Here is a 15,940-nt window from a genome sequence, read left to right as displayed (position 1 = left end):
AGCTACGGAAGAGAAACGGAGTTTAATCTTTAGATTATAGCAAAAGTCTCAAGGACCAAGTAACAAGACGACACCTGACTTGGATGTGAAAGCATTAAATGCCCTTTCTCAGTCACAATGCTGGTATTAGGTGTGTGAAGTAACTTGGTCTAACAGGGATCTGGTCGGGTAGGTATACTAGTGCTTCTGCCTTTCTATTCTCATGACGTCATAGTGGACCTAAGGCAATCAGCCTGGTCAGGTCGGTGTATAAGCAGCCCACCTTGGCCACGTGGCGTCCTCTAATAAGCTCGGCTCTAAGACCTATTAACAGTAACTTGGGTGGTCAATCTAGTCGGGTCGATACACTAGCACCCCAACCTTGGCCACAGGGCGTCTTTTGATAGGCTCGGCTATTTGACCTTTTAACAGACATGATTTGTTAACGACTGCAAGTATAGGGGCAAATTGGGAAAATTGAAATCACAGTGACTAAAATTGATTTCGATCCAAACCCAAGTGACCAAAATTGTAATTAACCCTTTTTATTTTGTTGTCCTTTTCCTCTATAGTGTAGTCTTTGTTGGGGTTAAATTAGGTTTCAAAACATAATATGTGATATTATGTAGAGAAGGTACTTCAATTGAGGAGTCCCTCATATACGTTTATTTGTGGGACATCATGTAAGGGTCCAAATATATTGTACTTTTAGTGATTCAAACCGCCAATTTTTTAGGTCTTCTTTACACACACACACACACACACACACACAAAAACAAACAAAAAAACTCCAAATTGGAAAAATTTAACTGTTGGAATAAATGGAAGTTATTTATTGGTTTTTTTTTTTTATTTTTAAACACTATCTATTTATTTCATCATTACCTAAATGTTCTAATTTTTTATTTTGTTTAATCTTTTTCAAGGATGATACATGAATGGAGTCTTGCAAGATAAATGGTTCGGATAATTGAAATTAGTATAGGGAATGAGTCCTACAAGGTGGCCCTGAAAAAAACTTACGATAATTTTCACTTTATTATGGTAAAGTTTATCGATTTTTAGAGTTCGATACATCAAATTTTTTTCATCTCAGCCGCATTCATAAAGTTGATTTTCTTACCACTTCCATACCTACCGTCAGTCTTTCCGTTAACAAGTCTCTATTTCACCCCTCTCTCTATTGAAACCCCATGTTCTCCATCCTTCAGTCAGAATCTCTCTCTCCCTATTTGATTTGAGCTTACCCTTTGGATGTAGCTACCAACCCTTAACATGATTTCTTGCGTACCTCTAAAAAGATGTGTAGACTTTTAGGTTGGGTGCGTGCACCACCTCCTTCTTGTTTCTATTTACTTCTCCATTGGTTTGGGGTGGTGTTTTTCCTTGGCTGTTGTGTTCATTTTGGTGCATCGACGAGTTCGCTTCGAGCACATTTGTGGGTGTTGTTTTTGTTCCTGTGTTTTTGTGTGGTGGCAGGTTCTCCCTTCAACCTTCGCACGATAGTGTTGTCCAAGTCTTCATGGCAGGACAACTCTATTGACTTTGTCCTAGGGTTTGCTAACAACCAAGTTTTTGTTGTGGGCTTTATGTCTAATGTGGCCTTCTGATGACTTTGTTTGGACTTTTCCCTTTTTAAGGTGCATTTATTGGGCTCATCTTGCTTGAATGGAGGAACTCAACCATGTATTTCTTTGGACATTCTTACTCGAGTTTGATTCATGTAGGAGACAATTTTTAGACAACTCAATATAATACTCCATTTTCCCTCTACATAACAAATGAACAAAAAAAAAAGAAGAAGAAGGGGGTGTGCTATGCCTAGATGTCTCCAACCCGCGTTGAGCTTACTTTATGTAACTGCCCTATTGTAATCTTTCCTTAGTAATGATTTTTCCTTCGAAAAAAACCTCTGCTAATAAGAAAAACTTAACACTAAAATTAAAATAATAAAAAAGTATAACCCAAAAAAAAAGAAAAAAAAAGTGAACACGCGTATGTAATTGATGAACAAGAATATTGTAATGCACGAGGAGAAAGAAAAAATAGTTGTAACGAGTAATACCCGAAAAAAAAAATAAAAAAAAAGTTGTGACAGCACGTTGGTTAGACTGGTGTACTGGCAGTGGCTGAGCAACATTGATGCAAAAAAGAGAGCAAAAGAAATACTGATTAATTTTGTTTGTCTTTTTGTTGCCAAAGTTGATTAATTTTGTTATCAATACAATAGTTGACGTATAAATTATCAAAAAATAATAATTTTGAAAATAAATAATTGTTTGAAAACAAAAAAAAAACAAAAATGAAAAACGTTGGTTGGGCGCGGAAAGGCCGCAAGAAATTGGAACATCCGCCCGGATGTCATCGTTGGCAGCGTGTTAGAGAGGGAGAGAGGGAGAGAGAGTTAGAGAGAGAAAGACACAGACAGACAGAGAGAAAATCTTGTTTCTCTGTTGCCTTAGTATAATCCGTCTCAAGAAAAAGTGGTGGGCAGAGGCAGCTGGTTTTGATCCCAAACCCAAAAGCCTCTCTCCATCTCCCTCTCTCTCTCTCTCTCTCTCTCTCTCTCTCTCTTCAGTGCTCAATTGCTCATTTACAGGTACATCATGTAAAACTCAAGAACCCCATTTATTTGCTTTGAATTGGTTTTCTTAAGGTGTTGTGGGTTTTGTAGTGGAGGAAGGAAGTGGAATTGTGATGAACAGAGGGTTTGGGAGTTGAGAATAGAAGAGTTTGGGCATCTGGGTTCATATTATCCATTGATGGTATGGCACAGAATAAACCCAAGAGGCTATACCAAGTCTGGAAAGGAAGCAATGTGAGTTTCTCTCTCTCTCTCTCTCTCTCTCTCTCTCTCTCTCTCTCTCTCTCTCTCTCTCTCAATTGGGTTTACTGTTCTTGACTTGCGACTGTTTTTTAATCAGCATGAATTGTATTGGTTTATCTGCGTGTATTGCTTTTGTTACTGAGAGAAGAGGATGATATTATGAATTTGACTAATCTCTCTGTATATCATCTTCTTTCCTCTCTCTTGTGTGTGTTTTTGTCTTTAAATTTATGGTGAGGCAGTTGTTTTTAAGATGCACTCTAGCTAGACTGGCTTTACTTAATTACCCCCTCCCCTCTTGCGGCACAAGAAGGCCTTACTTATTTCCTGATTATATTTATCACTAGAAACAAAAGATATATCTTTCTGGGTCGCAGTCCAGGTTAAATACTAGATTTCAAATTCTTGCCAATAAGGTCATATATTTGTTTCTTTCATTCATCTGTTCCTTAGTGTGGTTACTTGTTATTTTGAGTGAATTTTATGCGTTTCAACCAAGATTTTGCAGACCAGGTACGCATGTACTGAACAGATAAAGCAAAATAATTATGTATTATTTCACGTGGTAGTATGGAAGACAGATTGTAGTGTAAAGCAAGATTCATGTAGTAGCCCTCAAAAATCTAGTAAGCAGAAAAATGGCGTGTGTAGTTGATTTATCTCCTATCTGCGGAGAAAAAGAAAGACTAATTTTGAATATAAAAACAAATGAATAATCAGAATTTATCATGTCATGCATATTTTCTTCCTTTCGCTTATATCTGCAGATATATGAATGCATGTATTAATTCAAGTCGTACAATATTAAATTTATTGATCATTTCTTGGTATGGCACGTTTGATCATTACTTGGAAGCCTGGTGCATTTGATTTATGCATGCACTTTACTTTATTGGTAGTTCACCTTTCACCAAGCATATTGTTCATGTGACTGATTTTGGAGATGAAATTTCAAAATAAATTTCGATTCTCTTTTAAAAGTAAAATTTATCATCATAGTTTGTCAGGGTTCTTTGATGGACATGGATATCATTAAATTTCCTTCGCTGATCAGCACTAAGTTTATGTTTCCCCTTTCTCTGTAATTGTATTGGCTATATCTTTCATTAATGAAAGCTTTATGGACTATTCTTTTAGCTGAAGATAGGCCAGGAGTTGACATACATGTATACCTATTGAATATTGTTAAACGTCCAAATCCAGTTTGAATATTGTCAAAACCCAAATCCTGTTTGGTGTACTTTTACTGATGGGGCTTTTGATTTATTTTTTCAGAACTTTCTCTGTGGCGGAAGATTAATTTTTGGTCCTGATGTGGCATCTCTTCTTCTGTCCACACTTCTTGTTGCCGGCCCAGCAGTTGCCTTTTGTATAAAGGTTTATTTTAAAATCAAACATGGGAAGAATACAGATTATCCTGTATTAATTGTTGGCTCAGTCCTTACTGTTTTGGTAAGTCTTCTTTTTTATTTTTTCTATTTCTTTTTCCTTTTCTTTCTATACACAGTTGTTTGTAGTCAGAGGCCTATTCTGTATGTGGCTATTCGCATAACCTCTATTTCACCATTTCTTATGAGATAGCTAAGAGTTAACAGTTAAGATCTCAGTAGTCTACCAACTTAGTTTTGGTTAAGTTATTATTGAAACTCAAAACTTGAATCCTTGCCTTGGAATTAATAGCAGCATCCATAGGATAACTCCCGTCTTAAAAGTAGAGGAAAACATCTATTAGGCCATGAGGATCATTAAAACGAATAAATACTATATGGCTATTTACATAAGCCTCTATATCACCAGAAATGCCATTACTTGTGGCTGTCCTGGAAAACCTGGGTCTTGGGAAGGAAATATGAATGTGGATTTTGCTTTAAGTGGCAATCAAAAAAATTACACCTGCCCACTGATGATGGCTTAGTACTTTTACCATTGTTCTTTCTGTCTCCAGATTTAATGCTACGTAATAAGCCATTCTGAGTCAATATAAACTTCTCTACTATAATTGAAAGGTACATCACACATAATGGGGCAGCCATTCCCCGTGGATTAGATCCAAAACCTTTTCGAAGGAAGATAACGCTAAAGCTGTTACGATGGACATGGTTATAAGCTCAAAGCTTTTGAATGTGAGGCAACTTTCAGATGGACAATGATGCATTACATCAGCAAGATTTGGCCTTTGATAATGTACTAATGTTTAAATGACAAACTGAAGGAGTATAAGTGATGTAGAATACGGGTGAATTGAGTATTTAGGTAGTTTAGCTGAAGCCAAAACAATGGAAAACAGAAAATAGAACAGAAGGGATAGGTCTGGAATCACTCCAGGGGTTTGGCTTCACACCAATTATCTCCAATCTCTGGAAAATAAACTTTTCTTTATATCTCAACAACTCAACTCCATAATGAATTACATAGACGGGGTATTTATAATAATCTAACCCTAGAGTGAAAATGAAAATTAAACTTATTCTAGGAAAGAAATCCTAATCCAAATAAAATAGGAAACTTGGAAATCCTACTGAAATCTGGAAAACTTAGAGAACCTAGGAACTAACAAATAAATTAGGAAATTAATTAATAATTCCCTCTTCCATCTCTTTTGTTTGTAAACCCTAATGGGTTTGACAAAGATGTCCTCATCAATTCTCCCTGGCTGAGAAGAACTCGACTCCGGCGAGTTAGAATTGTAGTAACATTCCTGGAAGTCGGAATCAGCGTGCAAACATATAGACTCATCCTCTTGTCTCCCTCCCGAATCTGATAAAATCAATGAGTTGTAGGAATGCCGACTGATCAGTTACACTTTCCCGCCTTTGCTGAACGGTGATTCAATCAATGGGCAACTTACTAGTGTCATCATAGGATGAAAAATCTCACCAGATACAACCTTAATGTCGACAACACTAGCAAGAAGTTCAGGCTTACACACTTCTTCCTTAAACTCACCTTGACCAGCAGCTTCTACTTGAATCTCCATGGTATTGTCTTGAAAAGCCTCTATAACTATAAGGAGGTTCAGTTCCTTAGGTCTTTGTACAAGCCAATAGATGGAGTGCGTCACGCTTGACTTACCTCAAAGAGCTTTTCAGCAAGACCTTTTCACCAATTTTCTCCTTGTTTCCAATCATCAATGGATTGACGTTCTTGAGACTCCTTCTTTGAACAAATATTGATCATGTCAAACTTTTCCACATAACGGTGCTTGGATGCTTCTAGTTTTGCAAGATGATGATCCATGAGTCTGAATCGTTCTTCGGAATCTGCCACTTGCTTTGTTAGAGTTTCCGGCATATGAACAATCCGTTCATAGACCATTGCTGGCATGTTTGTCTTACCAACCATAGTTGGAGTCATACACTTGACATACAATGTGCAGAAAAAGAGATTTGAAAACAAATTTGATGTAGGATACGGGTGAATTGAGTATTTAGGTAGTTTAGCGGAAGCGAAAACAATGGAAAACAGAAAATAGAACAAAAGGGATAGGTCTGGAATCACTCCTGGGGTTTGGCTTCACACCAAGTAGTCTCCAATCTCTGGAAAATAAACTTTTCTTTATATCTCAACAACTCAACTCCATAATGAATTACATAGACGGGGTATTTATAATAATCTAACCCTAGAGGGAAAAGGAAAATTAAACTTATTCTAGGAAAGAGATCCTAATCCAAATAAAATGAGAAACTTAAAAATCCTACTGAAATCTGGAAAAACTAAAAATCCTAATGAAATCTAGAAAACTTAGAGAACCTAGGAACTAACAAATAAATTAGGAAACTAATTAATAATTCCCTCTTCCATCTCTTTCGTTTGTAAACCCTAATGGGTTTGACAAAGATGTCCTCATCAATAAGGGTGTCTAGACCTCAAATGTTAAGAGACCTCCGTTTCTCCAATCGGCCTTTGGAATGAGTCTGTTCTTTCTGCAATATGGATTCTTTTTTATTTCATGTACCAGATCACGTTTTTCTTTGTACATATCAAAGGGATGTTAACTTGTCAAAATGTTCTGTATGCGACTTCTGTTTCCCTTTTCTTGTGGTTGTGGATCTAAGCCATTGGACACTTGGATTGCATCCCAATGGCAGCCTTTATCACTCTTGAAGACTAAGATGATAACTATATGATTTCAATCACTTGATAAATTAAAGATGATTGAACATTCTTTTCTTACAATTGTTGATTGCTCTGGTATTTAAATAGAAATCTGACCTTTAGCTCATTTCTGTGCAGGATTTAACATTTCTGTTCTTGACTTCTGGTAGGGATCCTGGAATAGTCCCTAGAAATTCAAGGCCTCCAGAATCAGATGAAGCATTTGATCTAGCAACCCCATCAATGGAGTGGGTTAATGAAAGAACTCCTCATTTGAAACTACCACGAACCAAAGATGTCATTGTAAATGGTCACACAGTAAAAGTGAAGTACTGTGATACTTGTTTGCTTTATCGCCCTCCTCGTGTATCTCACTGTTCTATCTGCAACAATTGTGTTCAGAGATTCGATCATCATTGTCCATGGGTTGGCCAATGCATTGGAATTGTAAGTTATTAGTGTAAAAGAGTATCTTCTATGTTTATGCCACCTGTGATGAGAAATTGGAATAAGGTACAACTAATTGAACTGATAATTTTACGTGGGTTTCCTTCCTGGACATTGTTAACTCTTTTGAACATGGTGGCTGACTGTAGTGATATTTATCAAAGACCAAAGGTATTGTCGGTCAAGAATTGCAGTAGGAACAAACTAAAAATTTATATAACTGCTGGAATGTTATACCTGTGTAGTTGGAGCTGTCTAAGTATATCTTCAGTCTTATTATTAGCACTTAATCCAATATATCTTGGGATCCTTGCAAAGTTTTACTTTGACAGCAAAAAAGCGTTTGAAACTTTGATACAGATTTATTTATTAGATACTAAAATTCTTGAAGTTACTTTTTCGGTAGTATGTTTAAACTTTTTCACACTAGTTTGAAAGGAGGGAGTCTACATTGATAGTCCTGATTTATTTCCATGTAATCTCACCAGCTATACAGTACTACCCCATTTCTCTTGACATCCTTATGGGCTCTGTAACTAAGTCATCTAAAGTTTAGCTGGAAACTGCACACACGTGAACCGCAAGTAGTTTTGTTGTCAGACAACTATAATTGAATCAACTTGTTTTGAATATCAAGTTTATGGTTTTAATTTATTTGGTGTCCAAATCTTTGCATAATTGTTCATTGTGCGGTCTACTCATAAACTAACCGTCCTCTTATATGCTTGGTTGCAGCGTAACTATAGGTTCTTCTTCATGTTCATATCAACCTCAACCATATTGTGCATATATGTTTTTGTCTTCTCTTGGATAAATATAGTTCAAGAAGGCGGTGTTCCAAAAGCTGTGTCGAAAGATATCCTCTCAGATTTCCTTTTAGTGTACTGCTTCATCGCTATCTGGTTTGTTGGTGGCCTTACAATCTTCCATTCCTACTTGATATGCACAAACCAGGTGACCTTGCTCAGTGATATACTGAAACTAAATATGCAAATAATATAATCTGATTGGTTTTCTCTCCCTCTAAGAATCTTATCTATGGAGATCTTAGCTGATGGCATTTGGGCCAAATGGCTTCGCCTCCCAAAAAAATGAATGGGTGAAGCTGCAGTGTTGTAGTTAATCTAGTACGATATGCATTTAGCTTAATTTTCTAGCCTATATCTTTTGTACTAGCACATTGACATATTCTTGCATTTGGTTTAAATGATAAAATAATTTAATATTTTTTTTTAATCAAGAAGGGAGGGGATTCGAACTCGGGGCCTCCTCCATTGGGAAGAGGAATACAACTTGACCAAGAGCTAGTTAGTAAATCATTCTCTTGTTTAGAATATAAAAGTATATAATGCATAAACCTAATTAAAACATACATCAAGGAAATATTATCGTTATTAGTTATGCGTGGCTAAGAATATTGAGAGATTGTGGTTTTATTACTAAGAAGAATATTTTATATATATCTTTGAGAATTACTTGATCTGATCAAGTGATAATAATTTTCTTTCAGATAACGTATTGATTAAGGAAATGGAGAAAGTTTGCTTATAGTATTGATTAAAGTATTAAAGACTTGGTTAAAATGCTTTCCTGATGGGCTATTAAAGATGGGCTTTCTCTTCAGAACAAGAATCAGATGTTCCAATCAGAAGTAGGCTTTATTTATGGAGATTATAACAATAGAAGAAACAAATAACAGGAACGCGAAAGAGGGAGCTAGAGTGTGAAAAAAAGGAAGAGATACTTAATCCTTAAAATAATATTATTGTAATAAATAAATGACATAGTTTAAATAAGTAGGGCATTATAGTCTAATACAAAGTTTCAACATTGTGTCTTTGTCAGTATTCTTGAATGTAACACCTACTACACACACAGAGACGATATGTACATTCTCATCTAATATTATTTCTCTGATTCTTGTTCTGTTACAGACAACATATGAAAACTTCCGGTACCGATATGATAAGAAGGAGAACCCATATAACAAAGGAGTGATGTGGAACATCAAAGAAGTTTTTTTCTGTAAGATCCCTCCTTCAATGAATAGATTCCGATCATTCATTGAAATGGATGAACAGATGATCGCAGGATCTGTGACTCCAAATCTTGATGAAGGTATTATGGGCTCAAAGGAGAAAATTGATATTGAAATGGGAACTGGCATTGCGGAGGACAATGGTTTTCCAATTCCCAACCTTTTGCTGAATTTTGACTATGATGATTTGGAGGATGATTTGAAGAATGCAGGGGAACAACGAGGACCTGCTTTTGACACTTTCTTTCCCATTCAGACAGAAGCAAAAGAATCTGTGAAATACTCAATGGATGGAGATAAAATTACAGAATCTGTGCAAAGTGTTACTACAAGGGATGGAGTGAGAGATTATGTGGGAAGCTCACCTCCGAGAGATGAATTGAGAGCATCTGTACAGAGCACCATTTCCTTGGATGGAGCAAATGAGGAAGCTGGTTGTGGAAATAACGATCCTAAAACCAAGCATAAAGGTTTCTTAACTTTATTTTATTTCCATATTTTCATTTGAGTCTTTTGTTTTTTGGTCTGTTTTTTAAATGTAGGATTCTTATACTTTCAGACCTCAAACTTTAGTTCCTTATATTAGTAAGTCACTTAAGTGGGTTATGTCAGCGTCAAAAATGATTATTTTGAGTTTTTGACTTGCATCTTCAGTTAACTGGTTCTTCTATAACATAACAAAAAAATATGCAGCGAAAATAGAGATTCTTTGAGCTTTCTAATCATATGCTCCATCTTTTCTGAACATAAAGAACAAGCAAAAAGAAAGAGAGAAAACATGATTATCTAATGGAAGAGTAATGCAATGTGGACAAATACTAAACTATATCTTTATTAGTTTGCTTGCTTGGTTTAATCAACTGGCATAGGAAACAACCTGTCTTAACTGTTTTACACTCATCACCCTTCATAATTTAAAATTTGTTCTTGTTGATGCTAGTTTTATGTGCGGTGTGATATGAAATACTCTTCTAAATGCCACAGAAAACATATTGGAAAAGATTTCCTTTTGATATTCCTCAACATCCCTCAGCTTTGTGTACATGTCATGTTTAGTATAATTTTTGGTGTTACTCGTCCTGTTTCTGAATTATCATTCTTATTCTGCATTCTACTTGACCTTCGTCCCTTAATGACAGGTTTGGCTACAACAGATCTCTTCTAGGGCTTTTGCATCTCGTGAAGCATCTTTCTTTTCGGTTTCCAAAGGATCTTTTGTTTCAGTAGTTATGGTAGTCAGAAACTAGGTAAGCAGGTACGTCTTTCTTAATACAGTTACAATAGTTGGTCACTTTGATGCTGGAAAGCAAAGGAGAGTTCATACAGTTACATTGTCCCATGATAAAATTCTGATTCATGATTGTTGTAAAATGTCTTCTTGTGTTTACAATAATGCAGAAATCTGCAAGGAATGGTGTTCATAGTGGTTTAATGTTCAGTAGTGTTTATTTTATTTTGCCTTTTTGATGACAGTTTTAAGAAAATCTGGATTGACTTTCTCCAAGTTTCATTGGATAATATTCTTTCTGGTTTGCTATATGATATTTAATATTGTATATATAACCTATGCTACATCCGCGAATGGGTCTATAGCTTAGTGGTAAGAGCATTTGCGTGCAGATTAGGGATCTCAGGTTTGAACCCTAATGGTACATCTCGCCTCCCTCTTCCAAACTTTGACAAATGGAAAAAATTTAAATTTAAAAAAAAACATCTGCTACGACCATGTGTTTCGACTTATCTCATATGCACTTAGGCTTTTTGTTTTTCTGTTTTGTTTTTGGATGGGGTGCTGAGACTTGCTAAGTTAAATGTAAACTTTTCATTTGGGGTTTGATTTGTTTAACAATACCGCTATGAGAGCTGCATGGAAGCAAAGATTAGATTAATTTCATTTTCAAGACAATTATTTAGAACTTACCAGATGGTTGACACAATGTGTGTGAAAACATGATGGATGTTAGGAAGATAAATTACTGGGAAAAAATATTAGATGAGAGATATTAATTGAAATTACAATTTTATCCCTTAGTTTAAGATATATGATCTCAATCGTTTAAAGTATTAGGGCTGAAATTGACATTTGTTCTATAATGGTTGACAAAGCGTCCTGTTAATGATAGGTGGTCCAAAAGTACGAGTTTGTTCAATTCTCACGCTCAAAAAACAATGAGAATTACATGGTAATCTCATTCCCATATTTGCTTTATGTAGTAACAATATGAATAAAATTTGTTCAATTCTCCACTGAACAATGAGAAATACATAATAATCTCATTCCCTTATTACAAAGTAACAAAAAAATTAGAAATACAAAAAGTTTTAGAAGAAAAAATGTATATGTAACTTATGTACTCCCAAGAATCTTTTTACTGAACATGGGAATGAAATCTCATACTTATTACGTCTAAGCCATGAATTAAACAGGGCGGAGTATTTTTTTATAGACAATTATTTTCATAAAAAATAAATCACCGTGGATTAATGGAGGTTATGTTTTAGGGTTTAGGGTTAGAAATTTGAAGCATATGACCAAGAATATTGCCAAAGGGAAACCATTTTTACAGTAAAAAATTAAACGTTATGAAGCAAAGGGTATGTAAACAAGTGTTGATAACTTGACAACATCTTCTCAGTTTTGTAGGCATACTAATTATGCGCTAACATCATATGGGATGAGAGGGAAATCTTACAAAAAAATCAGTACACCAGTTGGGTTTCAAACTCAGCAAAATCAACAGATCCAGACTCAATGGGTGGCATAAGGTATGCAGCCAGAAGCTCAGAGGCCAATGCAGCAACCATAGGTATCCTCTTTAAGTTCTTCACCAAGGGAATGTCGTCGCTCTCCCCGACAGCAATCAGCTTCTGGTTAATCTCCACCATGCGGTCCAGTTTCCTTTTGAATTCTGGGTTCTCAACATCAAGCACAGCTGGGAAAATTCTGGCTGTAGTGCGATTTGTCTGCGTAAACAGAAAATACACTACTGAACCTTGGCACAAAAGTTGTCATGTCCAACTAGCTAAGGGAGTAAAGGCAGTCTTATTATCTTCCAGAAAGAAGACTAGATGTTAGCATGCTTCTAACAAGAGATTGGATGTTTAACAAACGATAAACATCACCTCTTACCTCCATATTGGTTGCCAAGAGTAATGAAAAAGAGTGTAAAATTTGATATTGCAACTACTCAGGTATACAAGGAAATTCTGATTTTTCTCTTTCTACCTCATCATTTTGGCAACCAAGAAGGGAATTAAAAGGATTTACCATTCTTGAAAATAAGTTTGAAAATTATAGCTGTGAGAAAGAAGGATGCTTCTGGCATATTAGAAACATTAATATCTTGAACTACAATAAAAAAATTTCTCTCAAGTTTTGGTAATTGTGAACTATGGAACCACAGGCTCACCTCAATGATAACATGCATATCAAATTCTTTTGTGTTGAGCCCAATGCCTTCATAGAAAGCTGTGCGTTGGCAATCATTTAGGTACATTGTCACATATACCTGCACCATAAATTTGTCAAGTATGAAGGAACAGAAGTTGAAGGATAGCTGAGCAACCTTATGTAACTTGATGCTAAACCATTTCAGTTGTTTGGGTAGGCAAAGAGGGGGGAAATAAATGCAACTTCCCATAAAATATTTTGTTCTGAACACATCGGTTTAGGTTGCAAACAAGAAAGTGTATTCTCACATGTGCAGCTGTGACATTACATGGCTAAAGAAATAATTGTTATCTTGAGAGCAAGAAGTTACCGATAAGCAGAAGAATCGAGACCACAACTTTGCCTTCCAGTCATTAAGGAATTGGGGTTGTGCCTTCATCAGTGCAGAAAAGAAGTCACCATGCCTGTTCTCATCCTGACACCAGTTCTCAAAATACTTGAAAATGGGATAGCACTGGTACTCAGGGTTCTCCTTGAGATGCCTGTATATGGTAATGTATCTCCAGTATCCAATCTTCTCAGATAAATAAGTGGCATAGAAGATGAACTTTGGCTTGAAAAATGTGTATTTCCTGGCCTTTGTCAGAAACCCCAAGTCCAATGCCAAATTAAAATCAGACAAGCCCTTGTTCAAAAACCTGCAGCGGTAGTGCAAAACTATGGTCATTCATTCTAATAAATATTGATTAAAGAGTAACAAAATCAAAATGCTTGCATACCCAGCATGCCTGGCTTCATCCCTCGACATGAGAGAGAATATCTCAGCCACCACTGGATTGGTTTTCTGCAACATAAATCCTCTTAAAATTTAACTACCACAAACAAAAAAAGAATAACCCAACTTGCTAATTAACCAAAAACCCCATCTGACTCTGCAAATTGAGATGATAATTGAATCAGAATTTCACCTTGAGCCTTCTTCCAAGCTCTTTGTAAAGAAGGAAGCCAGAGAACTCAGCAGTGCAAGACCTCTCCAAGAACTCCACAAAAATCTGTCTGAGGGGGCCTTGGAGCTTATCAGCAGCCTCCTTGAACTCCTTGTTCCTCACAAAGTGGGTCTGGTTGTAGTCAGTCTTGAACTCCTGAAGCAGAGCCTCAAACTCAGCCTGGTTGAGGTTCTTGTTGATCTCAGTGTTGAAGAGGGTCTCCATCTCATCAAAGTCAGTGGTGTAGAACCTTGGTGCCAAAAGGGTCTCCTTGATGGCTTTCTTTGGGGACTTTTTGGCTGTGGGCTGTGCAGTTGCAGACATTCTTATTGTGCTGCTCAACTTGTTGTATGAGCAAGCTCTGCTGCTTCCGAATTTTGGGCTCACATTGTTGAAATTGGTGATGGGTTTTACAAGAGCCATCTCTGCTGCCATTTTTGGAGCAAACTTGGGCTTTACAAGAGCCATCTCTGCTGCCATTTTTGGAGCAAAGTTTGAAGTTCTAGCAGAATGTTGGCAATGGAAGTGAGCTCTCTTTCTCTCTCTGTCTCTGTATACTTGGATTTTAGAGACACCACAAAGGGGTGGACGGATAAGATGCGTGGGAGTTACAATTGGTTCACACCGGATATAATCTCATCCAATGAAATCTAGGAGTTTAAATGGACATGTGACACGTGGCATCTGATTTTCACCCATCTCTTGTTTACGTGATTGGTTGTGATAATGCCACATGGGATAGGACTGTGTGGTTCCGTTCCACTGGAAAACGACTCTCCTTTGGGAGATTTCTTTATGAGATATTTAGTCAAATTCCCATTCTTAGCACTAAAACTATAAATAAACCCTACACTATTTAATTTCTATAAACATACCCCAAAAAAACCCAAAAAATAATAGCTGGCCCTATTGAATTTAATTTTAATTATTAAATTACTTTGATACCCCATTGAGTGTTTTGGGCTGTTTTATGAGGTTTTTGGGTTGGGTTTGTTTTAAGAAATCAATGGCAGTTTTGTAATTTAAAAGAAGTTAAAAGCCTTATTGTTATGTTGTAAATGGGTTTTGGGTGTGTTTCTAAAGTCCATTTCATATAGGGTTTTTTTATAATTTAGGCTCCAATATTGGGTATTATAGTGAATCTCCCTTTCTTTATTCCATGTTCAGTTAAATCAGTTCTTTTGTTTGTGTTTGACTTAAATTGACTGACTTATGGATCGCTCAAAGCAACTTTACATTCAATCGGAGATGTAAATTCAATTTTATGTATTTTTTTTTTTTTGTGTGTTAATTTTTTTAAAATAATTGTGTGTGTTAGGTTTTTTTTTTTTTTTTTTCACCAAACAAATCGATGTAAATTTTTTCAAATTCCGATAAGCTATGATTTCATCCAATATAAACCGTTGGCAGATATGGGCTTAGTCAAGTTGACTAAAATTAATGTGCTCTTACTGCACTCGAGTTCGAATGTCCTCCACGTAGTTCAGATTAGTTTAAAGTAGATTATCAATTGTATATAAAAAATAAAAATAAATTCACTTAATGGCCTAACATCAAAGGCCCACTCAACCTCCAATGGTCTCACCAGTGGCGGATCCAGGATTTTTTCAAAGGAGAAGTAATTTCAAAAGCCTACCTGAATTATTTGAAGGAGGATTAGAACTACCATAATTATTTAAATAAAGATTTAGATACTTTCCCTTAAAGTACCGTTCCATAATTATATAATTAAAACAAATAAGGATCTTAGCTCTATTTCTAATTGACTATAGTTTATAAAGTATATAAATTACATAATTAGTATACCAAAATTCATATTGAATCATCAATTAATTTTATGAAAATCAATATCACTTAATCTAATCGAAATGCATATCAAAGTATCAATTCAATAAACAAATCAAAATGCATACCTCAAGTTGTACGTTGTGCAGCCTTTTCGAGTCTGCTACTGATTAAACTAATATATAGAGAGCCAAATCAGCAAAAAAAATAATTATTATAAACTGTATTATAAAAAAGAAAAGAACAGATTAACTGAAGATTAAAAAAAACCTAGAAGAAAACAAAACCATAAGAAAAGAATTTTTTATTATTCTTTTTAAAGGAAGCAAAGTGGCTTCAGTTCACCTTGTGGATCTACAGCAAGCAAAGAGAAATCTTCCAGTTTCAAAAAA

The 15,940-nt window shown here is 35.7% G+C and overlaps 2 protein-coding genes across 3 annotated transcripts; one reads left to right on the top strand and one right to left on the bottom strand.

Moving 5' to 3' along the window:
- The first annotated feature begins 2,325 nt into the window (after positions 1-2,325).
- Positions 2,326-10,839, top strand: LOC117635871 (probable protein S-acyltransferase 4). The gene is made up of 7 exons (XM_034370249.1): positions 2,326-2,578; positions 2,654-2,797; positions 4,082-4,258; positions 7,040-7,348; positions 8,084-8,302; positions 9,283-9,856; positions 10,526-10,839. Exons 2-7 carry the CDS (start codon positions 2,747-2,749, stop codon positions 10,549-10,551), a joined length of 1,356 nt encoding a protein of 451 aa, XP_034226140.1. The 5' UTR covers positions 2,326-2,578; positions 2,654-2,746; the 3' UTR covers positions 10,552-10,839.
- Positions 10,840-11,925: 1,086 nt separating this feature from the next.
- LOC117634068 (magnesium-protoporphyrin IX monomethyl ester [oxidative] cyclase, chloroplastic) lies at positions 11,926-14,391 on the bottom strand. 2 transcript variants are annotated; one of them, XM_034367974.1, is made up of 6 exons: positions 14,232-14,355; positions 13,746-14,186; positions 13,557-13,621; positions 13,148-13,475; positions 12,797-12,895; positions 11,926-12,350 (listed from the first exon to the last, which is right to left on the bottom strand). In XM_034367974.1, exons 1-6 carry the CDS (start codon positions 14,241-14,243, stop codon positions 12,087-12,089), a joined length of 1,209 nt encoding a protein of 402 aa, XP_034223865.1. In that variant the 5' UTR covers positions 14,244-14,355; the 3' UTR covers positions 11,926-12,086. The 2 variants fall into 2 exon arrangements, with proteins under 2 accessions (XP_034223865.1, XP_034223864.1); XM_034367973.1 differs by having other exon boundaries at positions 13,746-14,391.
- Positions 14,392-15,940: the final 1,549 nt, after the last annotated feature.

The sequence above is a fragment of the Prunus dulcis genome, chromosome 7, assembly GCF_902201215.1.
Source record: "Prunus dulcis chromosome 7, ALMONDv2, whole genome shotgun sequence".
In the NCBI taxonomy this organism is placed as follows: Eukaryota; Viridiplantae; Streptophyta; class Magnoliopsida; order Rosales; family Rosaceae; genus Prunus; species Prunus dulcis.
Note: the sequence above shows the minus strand (reverse complement) of the source record. Positions and strands in the feature narration are given on the sequence as shown.

Bases quoted from the DNA above. Each gene is read 5' to 3' on its own strand.
- LOC117635871 (XM_034370249.1), top strand. From the start codon at position 2,747: ATGGCACAGAATAAACCCAAGAGGCTATACCAAGTCTGGAAAGGAAGC. The intron at 2,798-4,081 runs GTGAGTTTCTCT...TTATTTTTTCAG, and splicing joins AAGTCTGGAAAGGAAGCAAT to AACTTTCTCTGTGGCGGAAG. The intron at 7,349-8,083 runs GTAAGTTATTAG...GCTTGGTTGCAG, and splicing joins TTGGCCAATGCATTGGAATT to CGTAACTATAGGTTCTTCTT.
- LOC117634068 (XM_034367973.1), bottom strand. From the start codon at position 14,243: ATGGCAGCAGAGATGGCTCTTGTAAAGCCCAAGTTTGCTCCAAAAATG. The intron at 13,622-13,745 runs GTGAAATTCTGA...TTTATGTTGCAG, and splicing joins AGCTTGGAAGAAGGCTCAAG to AAAACCAATCCAGTGGTGGC. The intron at 12,896-13,147 runs GTAACTTCTTGC...TTTATGGTGCAG, and splicing joins CTCGATTCTTCTGCTTATCG to GTATATGTGACAATGTACCT.